Source organism: Homarus americanus, unplaced genomic scaffold, assembly GCF_018991925.1.
Source record: "Homarus americanus isolate GMGI-L3 unplaced genomic scaffold, GMGI_Hamer_2.0 scaffold41148, whole genome shotgun sequence".
Lineage (NCBI taxonomy): Eukaryota > Metazoa > Arthropoda > Malacostraca > Decapoda > Nephropidae > Homarus > Homarus americanus.
Window position 1 is genome coordinate 1 of NW_024739461.1, and position 11,421 is coordinate 11,421.

General features: G+C 51.2%; 1 protein-coding gene across 1 annotated transcript; it reads right to left on the minus strand.

Annotated features, from left to right (window-relative positions):
* Nucleotides 1–6: 6 nt before the first annotated feature.
* On the minus strand, nt 7–1,917 carry LOC121874789 (glycine-rich protein DOT1-like). Its single transcript, XM_042379075.1, has 3 exons — nt 1,848–1,917; nt 843–1,396; nt 7–729 (listed from the first exon to the last, which is right to left on the minus strand). The coding sequence occupies exons 1-3, from the start codon at nt 1,854–1,856 to the stop codon at nt 219–221; spliced, it is 1,074 nt and encodes a 357-aa protein (XP_042235009.1). The 5' UTR covers nt 1,857–1,917; the 3' UTR covers nt 7–218.
* Between the last annotated feature and the right edge of the window lie 9,504 nt (nt 1,918–11,421).

Below are 11,421 nucleotides of genomic sequence, written 5' to 3' on the forward strand. Positions count from 1 at the left end.
TACAAGTAATAAGCGTATGGTGGATATATCCGGTAAGGTAAACAGAGCCTCGGGGTAACATGAGGCTGTGTTGACATGACAGTGGTGGGAGGAGGAAGACCCAGCAGGATGTGACCAACACAACTGAAGGATACCTAAAGTGAGGAAGTAATCTGTGCTGAAGGACTTCAAGGTAGGAGTCTTATAGAATCATGTCAACAGATACAGGATGAAGAGACTCAAGGGGCGCCGTAGAACCTGCTGGGAGTCTGAGGACGAGGGGCGCTGGCTGCACCAGAGCCTCCGAAGCCTCCACCAGTTGAACCTCCGAAGCCTCCACCAGTTGAGCCTCCAAAGCCTCCACCAGTTGAACCTCCGAAGCCTCCACCAGCTGAGCCTCCAAAGCCTCCACCAGTTGAGCCTCCAAAGCCTCCACCAGTTGACCCTCCAAAGCCACCCGCAGTTGAACCTCCGAAGCCTCCACCAGTTGAGCCTCCGAAGCCTCCGCCAGTTGAACCTCCGAAGCCTCCACCAGTTGACCCTCCGAAGCCTCCGCCAGTTGAGCCTCCATATGATCCACGTCCACCTGAAGCAGCCGCGGCGGCGTCCTCCTGACGAGCCTTCTCGATCTGGGCGATGGCGTGGGCGGGGAGGGGCGGGGGCGTGGGCAGCAGGTCAGACTCCACGCGGTAGCCGTACTCGTCTGCTACGAAGTTGAAGACAGCGGGAGTTCCATCAGGGAACGTAAACCTGCAACCCATAATATTATAATTAGCTTCATCACCAACAGCTAAAAGTTTCAAACTATCAACAAAAAATATATTTCATCTCTACGTCATTGTGTGTTGTTATTGGTTACTCACGACCATCCTCCCTGAGACGCCACGGCGCCAGTCTCCCCCTGGGGGGCGCCCTGCTCATGACGACTGATGCCGTCACCAGTCTCGAACTCGAAGTTGTAGTTGCCGAACTCATCAGGTCCCTGACGCTCGTCCCTCAGGATGGGGACTACAGGACCTGAAGGTTGGTAGCTTCCCCTGGCAGAGCTTCCACTTGCTGCACCCCCGAAGCCTCCACTCGCTGCGCCTCTAAAGCCTCCGCCAGCTCCTCCGAATCCTCCAGTAGCCGAGCTTCCGAAACCTCCGCTACCTGCACCCCTAAAGCCCCCACTACCAGGTGCGCCCCCAAAGCCCCCACTACCAGGTGCACCTCCGAAACCCCCACCAGGTGCACCTCCGAAACCCCCACCAGGTGCACCTCCGAAACCCCCACCAGGTGCACCCCCGAAGCCCCCACCAGGTGCGCCCCCAAAGCCTCCAGCAGGAGAACCTCCACTGCCTCTCCTAGGTGGGCCGTAAGAGGTAGATGGGAGCTCCGCGGCTCCCACAACCACCACCAAGGCACACAACACCGCCTTCTGTTGAACACAAGAAAACTTTACATCCTCTCTCAGAATAATAGAGTCGATAGTAAATTCCATAATACTAACTCATTCTATTTGTGTTTGTGAACCCAATAGAACACATGCACGAATAGGAAGACTAGTAAATTAAAAGATTGGTTGAATTATATGGACATACTCCTGCTATACACATTTACTTGCCTCTATCTAACAATTTAATAAACAAATGTCAAATCTATGGCCAATTATGATATTATTAATAAACTAAAATTATTCTGTTATTACATTCTATCAATCTTCAGTGACACATCAGTTCATCATTACGTCAGGTAACAGCCAATCAAAAGTGTTCCGGGGAAGATAGACGTGGGAGATCTGTACTTCTATACCTGTAACTTTTATACCTGTAACTTTAATACAGTAACTCATATAAATATGTACTTTATATAGCCAGTGGTGCTCTTACCGAGATCATGTTGGCCTGAAAGACAATCGAGAGTGAGTGTGGAGCTTCTCAAGTGACCCGACGCTTATATACCCGCCCGACCAGCCCAGACCATCACGACCCTAAGGTGAAACACTCAAAGAAAACGGATCCAGTTGAAGGGAAAATTGAACCAGGCCAGATGAGAGAGAGAGAGAGAGAGAGAGAGAGAGAGAGAGAGAGTTTTAAAATGAGTCTTAATTCGAAATAAGTAGATGGAATTCCTTATTTTTCATCTATATAAAAAATACGAATCTTGTAAATAAAACCAAACAATAACAACTTAAAATTTATTTTCTTAAAGACAAAAAAAGGGGGAAATAAATTTATTCCTATTTTAGTATTTCCTAAACAAACTAAACTGAACTGAATTAAACTAAACTAAACTAAACTAAACTAAACTAAACTAAACTAAACTAAAATAATTCAGCTGGACAAAAATATATTTCTCACAATACAAAATACTGATACACAAGATTTATTTCACCTGAAGATTAACCACCCTGACGCTACATGGGTGAGGTGAGGTGAGGTGAGGTGAGGTGAGGTGGGGTTGGGTTAGGTTAGGTTACCATTAGGGTGATTAATCTCCAGGTGAAATAAGCTGGGGTGTCTAATCTTCAGGTGACCCGATGTGTATCTGTTCCAGGGAGTCAGACCAAAAACTGACCGTGACATCAAAATAAATAAAGATAAATAAACAAACAAAATCTCTCACTGTATAACTAAACATTAATTAATCTTTCAAGTGGCCATCATTATCTCTGAGGGATGGCGACCACAGCCCTCTTCACCAAACGACTTGAGGATGTTTTTTTACCAATCTTTTTACATATTGTTTTCATCTCTCCAATACCATAGGTTAATAATTTCAATCTATCATTCAAGCTTTTGTTTATTACCTTCAATTATTACCTATTATTATTTCTTCTATATTTTATTATCCTTATTTATCGAAAGTTTATATATTTTTCTTCGTATTCTATAAACTCAGTCTATATTTTTTTTCGATAATAAAAGAAGTTATTTTCTGGTCTATCTGTACACGACTCAGAACCATTAACCATTGTTAGCCAGTACTACCAGCTCAGAGTACACACCTTAGCCAGTACTACCAGCTCAGAGTACGCACCTTAGCCAGTACTACCAGCTCAGAGTACACACCTTAGAACAGTACTACCAGCTCAGAGTACACACCTTAGCCAGTACTACAAGCTCAGAGTACGCACCTTAGCCAGTACTACAAGCTCAGAGTACACACCTTAGCCAGTACTACCAGCTCAGAGTACACACCTCCTCCTCTTGAGTCATTCATCATCCAACACAGCCTCATTTAGTTTCCCGCCACAACAAAAACTTTCGGAAATGATAACTCGAAATGTATTTATGACTCTTATTTTAGCTCTTCAATCTTCACAACAAGTAAAACAGGTTAAATTTATCGTTATGGTTCGTTTTAGACGTACGTGCGTACGTACGTGTGTGTGTGTGTGTGTGTGTGTGTGTGTGGATCTTGATGTGGGGAATGTATACTCACTTTTCCGCCTCATTTCTCAGAGAATAATAGACGACTTTCAGGAACAAGTGACAGGTGAGGTGAGGTGAGGTGAGGTGAGGTGAACATTGCATTAGAACATAAGAAAATAAGGAGTCTGCAATAGGCCGGTTGGCCTGTGCATGGCAGCTCCTGTAGAGAGTTACTACCACTCTCTATCATCCATGAATCTATCCAGTCTCCTTTTGAAACTTTTCAGCGTTCCAGCAATTACTACAAGGTTGCTAAGCTTGTTCCACTCGTCCACCACTCTATTTGTGAAGCAATTCCTTCCTATCTCCCTCCTAAACCTAAAATTATCCAACTTAAATCCGTTGCTCCGAGTCCTATCCTGCTCGGATATTATAAGAACTTTATCTATAGCCCCTTTATTGATTCCTTTCACCCACTTAAATACTTCTATCATATCTCCCCGCACTCTTCGTCTTTCTAGGGAATGCAAGTTAAGTTTCTTTAACCTATCCTAATATGGAAGGTTTCTAAGTCCCGGAATCATTTTCGTCATTCTTCGCTGCACCGACTCTAGTGAATTGATATCCATTCTATAATAGGGGCACCAGAACTGAACCGCATAATCGAGGTGCGGCCTGACTTGCGCAAGATATAGTTGCAATAAGACCTCTGCACTCTTGTTACTTACACTTCTAGATATAAAACCCAATACTTCTAGGTATAAATCACCATGTTTACCTGACGACAAATAAACAAGACAGACAAACACACAACAACACCCATCAATAACAGCAAAAAAACAATCACATCAAAATATTTCTTTACCACGAAAGTAATTTTTTACATCAAGAAAAATGTCAAATCAAAAGTTTCTTGACCTTGAGGCTGTTAGGTTCATTCCCGGTGATAAAAGACTCAAATGAAGGTATTATTTACAAATCAAGACTAATTATGACCAGGTAATTGTGCCCAGGTGTAAGTCTTTCAGGAACATAAATAAACGAACAAAGCAAAAACAAAACGATTAAAAGCAAAAAAAAATGAAAGTAGTTTTAATATTTTCTAGGACACAAATTATCAATATCACGTAGAAGAGAAAATTATATAAAGTAACAAAACTATTAATTCATAAATGGAGCGTTGAGGTGATATTCAGTTAGGCCCTGATTGGTGATGACTGGTGATGGTGAGGGGAGACTGGTGGTGACTGATGATGGTGAGGGGAGACTGGTGGTGACTGGTGATGGTGGTGATGAGACTGGTGGTGACTGGTGATGGTGGTGAGGGGAGACTGGTAAGACTGGTGGTGGTGGTGATGAGACTGGTAAGACTGGTGATGGTGGTGATGAGACTGGTGGTGACTGGTGATGGTGAGAGATCTCTGGTTGGCGGTTGTCATCAGATGCGGTAATGACACGACGTCTGCCGCCACCATCAGCAAGTTCCCTACTTCCGTGACGTGGGCGTTCCTGTACGCCTGCAGACCGACGGAGGCCTCAGTTCACAAGCCGGGACTTTGCTGTGTTCCTTGACCGATGGGAGTCCATGTGTTGTCATCGCCCCAGTACCCGCAGTCCAACGGCCACGCTGAGGCTGCTGTCCAAATCCTGAAGCACCTCATCCTAAAGGTGGCCTTCTGGGAACATTGACTCTGAAGACCTTGACGGTCTTCTTGAACTCCATAACACACGAACTACACGGACGCTCCCTGCCCAGGTTTGTATGGACCCCTTCGTTCTTGTCCTGCTCACCCTCAATCCTTCTCAAGGAGTGGCAGGCCATGACAGAATTGTGATCGCCGAGCCGCCTGAACATGTTCAGGACGTCGTCGCCCTACAACGACCACGCCGTTCTCTCCCCAGGTTGAGTGTCGGCACCCAAGTCCGTGTTCAGGACCCGACCTCCCTACGTTGGGACAAAGTAGGCGTAGTCATGGGTCTCGGCAAGTCACAGGACTACCAGGTGCGGTACCGAGTGGTCGTGTGGTGGAGGACGCCGTTTTCTCCGCCCGTAACAATCCTTCTGGCCCCGCCACCAGTGTTGAGTCCATACCCTTCCCAGTGATGAAGTCCCTCGACGCTCAGAACGGATCCAGAAAGGTCCGCTCAAGACTTTGCTATGGCGTATGGGAGAGAGGTGTATGTATATTATGTATGCTGGATTATGTATTATGTATATATTATGTATGCTCATTTATATTTATTCAGCCTAGCTAACGTGTAATGTTATTACCATATCACATGCTTAATTAACCTGGCGACGTATGAAGCTGCTAATGTATCACTTGCCATACGTCGTCTATAGCAGTTGACAGGCCTAGCTGGGAGAGTGCTACTCCTTTGTGTACATACTCTTATCCAGTAAACCAGACCTACAAAACTATACAGGTGTTTGTGTTCTCTCCCTGTATATGAACTTATTACCCAGAACACCTAACAACTGGGAGTGTCAGGGTGTACCTGGAAGTGTCAGAGGTGTACTGGGAGTGTCAGAGTAGTACCTGGGAGTGTCAGAGGTGTGCCTGGGAGTGTCTGAGGTGTGCTTGGGGTGTCAGGGAGAACCAGGGAGTGTAGAGGTGTGCCTGGGGAGTGTCAGAGGGTGTACCAGGGAGTGTCAGAGGTAAACCAGGGAGTGTCAGAGGTGAACCAGGGGTGTCTGAGGTGTACCTGGGGTATCAGGAGGTGTACCTGGGAGTATCGGAGGTGTACCTGGGGAGTGTCAAGGTGTGCCTGGTAGTATCATTGGTGTGCCTGGGAGTGTCAGAGGTGTATCTGGAAGTGTCAGGGTGAACCAGGGAGTGTCTGGGGTTTACCTGCTAGTATCAGGTGTGCCTCTGGGAGTATCGGAGGTGTGCCTGGGAGTGTCAGAGGTGTACCTGGTAGTATCATTGGTGTACCTGGGAGTGTCAGAGGTGTATCTGGAAGTGTCAAGGTATGCCTGGGGTATGAGAGGTGTGCCTCTGGGGATGTCAGAGGTGTGCCTGGGTGTGTGAGAAGTGTGCCTGGGAGTGTCAGAGGTGTGCCTGGGGTGTCGGAGGTGCCTGGGAGTGTCAGAGGTGTGCCTGGGAGTGTCAGAGGTGCACTTGGGAGTGTCTGGGTGCCTGGGAGTGTCTGGTGTTGCTGGGAGTGTCTGGGCTTTACCTGGGAGTGTCTGAGATGTGCCTGTGTCTGAGGTGTACCTGGCAGTGTGTGGTGTGCCTGGGAGTGTCAGGGGTGTCTGGAAGTGTCAGAGATGTGCCTGGGAGTGTCAGGGTGTGCCTGGGAGTGTCATTGGTGTGCCTGGGGTGCCAGAGGGTGTGCCTGGAAGTGTCAGGGGTGTGCCTGGAAGTGTCAGAGGTGTGCCTGGATTGTCTGAGGTGTACCTGGGATTGTCAGGGTGTGGGAGTGTGGGGGTTGCTGCTGGGAGTGTCAGGGGTGTGCCTGGGGAGTGTCAAGGGTGTGCCTGGTGTCTGAAGTGTACCTGGGAGTGTCAGAGATGTAACTGGGAGTGTCGGAGGTGTAATGGGGAGTGTCAGAGGTGTACCTGGGAGTGTCAGAGGTGTACCTGGGTGTCAGAGTGCCTGGGAGTGTCAGAGGTGTACCTGGGGTGTCAGGGGTGTACCTGGGAATGTCAGAGGTTTACCTGGGAGTGTCAGAGGTGTGCCTGGGAGTGTCAGAGATGTAACTGGGAGTGTCTGAGGTGTGCCTGGGAGTGTCTGAGGTGTGCCTTGGAGTGTCTGGGGTGTGCCTGGGGAGTGTCAGGGAGAACCAGGGAGTGTAAGGGTGTGCTGGAGTGTCAGAGGTGTACCAGGGAGTGTCAGGAGTGCCTAGGAGTGTCAGAGGTGTTACCTGGGAGTGTCAGAGGTGTGCCTTGGAGTGTCGGATGTGTACCTGGGGTGTAGAGGTGCCTTGGGGTGTCAGAGGTGTACCAGGGGTGTTGAGGTGAACCAGGGAGTGTCAGAGAGGTGAACCAGGGAGTGTCTGGGGTGTACCTGGGGTGTCGGAGGTGTGCCTGGGAGTATCGGAGAGTGTACCTGGGAGTGTCAGAGGTGTACCTGGTAGTGTCATTGGTGTGCCTGGGAGTGTCAGGAGTGTATCTGGAAGTGTCAGAGGTGTACCTGGGAGTATCAGAGGTGTACCTGGGAGTGTCATTGGTGTGCCCTGGAGTCCAGAGGTGTGCCTGGAAGTGTCAGGGGTGTACCTGGAAGTGTCAGAGTGTGCCTGGGATTGTCTGAGGTGTACTGGGATTGTCAGAGGTGTGCCTGGGAGTGTCAGGGGTGTACCTGGCAGTGTCAGCAGTGTGCCTGGGGTGCCAGCGGTGTACCTGGGGAATGTCAGCAGGTGTGCACCAAGTGTCAGAGTGTACCTAGGAGTGTCAGCGGTGTACCTGGGAGTGTCAGAGGTGTGCCTGGGAGTGTCAGGGTGTTCCTGGGAGTGTCGGAGGTACCTGGCAGCATCAAGGTGTACCTTGGGTGTCAGAGGTGTGCCTGGTAGTGTCAGTGGTGTGCCTGGGGTGTCAGAGTTGTGCTTCAGGTGTGATTGGGGTACCTGGGAGTGTCAAGTGTATCGGAAGTGTCAGAGGTGTACCAGGGAGTATCAGAGGTGTACCTGGGAGTGTCAGGGGTGTACCTGGGGTGTCAGGGGTGTAACTGGGAGTGTCGGAGGTGTAACTGGGGTGTCAGAGGTGTACCTGGGGAGTGTCAGGTGTGGTACCTGGGAGTGTCAGAGGTGTGCCTGGGAGTGTCTGGGGTGTGCTTGGGGTGTCAGGGAGAGCCAGGGAGTGTAAGAGGTGTGGGTGTCAGAGGTGTGCCAGGGGGAGTGTCAGAGGTGAAGCCAGGGGTGTCAGGGGTGAACCAGGGGAGTGTCTGAGGGTGTGCCTGGGGAGTATCGGAGGTGTGCCTGGGAGTATCGGAGGTGTGCCTGGGAGTGTCAAAGGTGTGCCTGGTAGTATCATTGGTGTGCCTGGGGTGTGAGAGGTGTATCTGGAAGTGTCAGAGGTGAACCAGAGTGTCTGAGGTTTACCTGCTAGTATCGGAGGTGTGCCTGGGGTATCGAGGTGTACCTGGGGTGTCAGAGGTGTACCTGGTAGTATCATTGAGGTGTGCCTGGGAGTGTCAGGGTGTCTGGAAGTGTCAAGGTATACCTGGGGTATGAGGTGTGCCTGGGAGTGTCAGAGGTGTACCTGGGTGTGAGAGGTGTGCCTGGGAGTGTCAGGGTGTGCCTGGGAGTGTCGGAGGTGTACCTGGGACTGTCAGAGGTGTGCCTGGGAGTGTCAGAGGTGCACTTGGGAGTGTCAGGGTGCACCTGGGGTGTCTGGTGTTACTGGGGTGTCTGAGCTTTACCTGGGAGTGTCTGAGATGTACCTGGCAGTGTCTGAGGTTTACCTGGCAGTGTCAGCGGTGTACCTGGAGTGTCAGTGGTGTACCTGGGGTATCATTGGTGTGCCTGGAAGTGTCAGGGTGTACCTGGAAGTGTCAGAGGGGTGTACCTACGTGTGTCATTGATGTGCCTGGGAGTGTCAGAGGTGTACCAGGGAGTGTCAGAGGTGTACCTGGGAGTGTCATTGGTGTGCCTGGGGTGTCAGAGGTGTGCCTGGAAGTGTCAGGGGTGTGCCTGGAAGTGTCAGAGGTGTGCCTGGGATTCTCTGAGGTGTACCTGGGATTGTCAGAGGTGTACCTGGGAGTGTCAGGGGTGTAACTGGGGAGTGTCAGGGGTGTACCTGGGAGTGACAGCGGTGTGCCTGGGAGTGTCAGAGGTGTGCAGGGTGTCTGAGGTGTGCCTGGGGTGTCTGAGGTGTGCCTGGAGTGTCAGGGGTGTACATGGAATGTCAGAGTGTATCTTGCAGTGTCATCGGTGTAGGAGTGTAAGAGGTGTGCCTGGGGTGTCAGAGAATACCTGGGAGTGTCAGAGGTATACCTGGGCGTATCAGAGGTGTACCTGGGGTGTCAGAGGTGCACCTGGGAGTGTGAGAGGTGTGCCTGGGAGTATCAGAGGTGTGCCTGGGTGTAGGTGTTCCTAAGAGTGTCAGAGGTGTGCCTGGGATTGTCAGAGGTGTGCCTGGGGAGTGTCAGAGGTGTACCTAGGGTGTGTTGGTGTGCCGGGGGTGTCAGAGGTGTACCAGGGAGTGTCAGTGGTGTGCCTGGGAGTGTCATTGGTGTACCTGGGAGTGTCAGAGGTGTGACCTGGAAGTGTCAGGGGTGTGCCAGGAAGTGTCAGGGGTGTGCCTGGAAGTGTCAGAGGTGTGCCTGGGGTGTCAGAGGTGTGCCTGGTAGTGTCAGAGGTGTGCCTGGGAGTGTCAGAGTTGTGCCAGGAGTGTGATTGGTGTAACTGGGAGTGTCAGAGGTGTATCTGAAGTGCTGGTGAGGTGTACCTGGGAGTGCATCAGGAGGTGTACCTGGGAGTGTCAGGTGTATCTGGGAGGTCAGGGTGTAACTTGGGAGTGTCGGAGGGTGTGAACTGAGGCATCAGAGGTGTACCTGGGAGGCCAGGGGTGTACCTGGGAATGTCAGAGGTTTACCTGGGAGTGTCGGAGGTGTACCTGGGAGTGTCAGAGATGCACCTGGGAGTGTCCTGGAGGTGTACCTGGGATTGTCTGAGGTGTAACTGGGAGTGTCTGAGGTAATCTTGGGAGGTAGAGTGTACCCGAGTGCTCAGAGGTGACCTGGGAGTGTCAGAGGTGTACCTGGGAGGCCAGAGGGTACCTGGGAGTGCCAGAGGAGACCTGGGAGTGTAAGAGGTGTACCTGGGAGGTCAGAGGTGGACCAGGGAGGTCAGAGGAGAACCTAGGGAGTGTCAGGAGGTGTACCTGGGAGTGTCAGAGGTACCTTGGGAGTGTCGGAGTGTACCTGGGAGTGTAGGAGGTGCAACTGGTAGTGTCATAGGCAATCTGGGAGTGTCAGAGGTGTATCCAGTGCATGGGGACTGAGCATCAGAGGTGTACCTGGGAGTGCCAATTGCTGTACCTGGGAGTTCCAGAGGTGTACCTGGAAGTGTCAGGTGTACCTGAAGGTGTCAGGAGGTGTACCTGGGATTGTCTGAGTGTACCTGGGATTCTCAGAGGTGTACCTGGGAGTGTCAGGGGTGTAACTGAGAGTGTCAGGGGTGTACCTGGGAGTGATGGCGGTGTACCTGGGAGTGTCAGAGGTGTACCTGGGAGTGTCTGAGGTGTACCTGGGAGTTTCTGAGGTGTACCTGAAGTGTCTGAGGTGTACATGGAATGTCAGAGGTGTATCTGCAGTGTCATCGGTGTACCTGGGGAGTAAGAGGTGTACCTGGGAGGCCTGAGGAATGGCACCAAGTGTCAGGAGGCATACCTGGGAGTGTCAGGAGTTATACACTGCATAGGTGTACCTGGGAGTGTTAGAGGTGTACCTGAGTGTCAGAGGTGTACCTGAGTGTCAGAGGTATACCTAGGGTGCATCAGGTGTAGCCTGGGAGGTCAGAGGTGCACCTGGGAGGCCAGAAGTGTACCTGGGAGTGTCAGAGGTTCACCTGGGAGGCCAGAGGTGTTCCTAAGAGGTCAGAGGTGTACCTGGGATTGTCAGAGGTGTACCTGGGAGGTCAGAGGAGCACCTGGAAGTCTCAGAGGTGTACCTGGATGTGTCATTGGTGTACCTGGGAGTGTCAGAGGTACCTGAGTGTCAGGAGTAGTACTCTGGGAGTGTCAGGAGGCACTGGAGTGTCAGAGGTGAACCTGGGAGGCCAGAGGGTACCTGGGAGTGCCAGGAGGTGTACCTGGGAGGCCAGTGGTGCCTGGAGTGTCAGGTGTGTACCAGGAAGCATCAGAGGTGTACCTGGGAGTGTCTGAGATGCACCTGGGAGTGTCAGGGGTGCACTGGGAGTATCGGGGAATCTGGGAGCATCGGAGGTGTACCTGGGAGGTCAGGAGGTGTACCTGGTGGCAATTCTGTGTACCTGGGAGTGTCAGGAGGTGTATCTGGAAGTGTCAGAGGTGTACCTGGGAGTATCAGAGGTGTACCTGGGAGGCCATTGGTACGGGTGTCCAGAGGTGTACCTGGAAGTTGTCAGGTGTACCTGGAAGTGTCAGAGGTGTACCTGGGATTGTCTGAGG

Coding starts and splice junctions, on each gene's coding strand:
- LOC121874789 (XM_042379075.1), bottom strand. Junction 730..842: donor GCGTCTCAGGGAGGATGGTC/GTGAGTAACCAA, acceptor TATGGGTTGCAG/GTTTACGTTCCCTGATGGAA.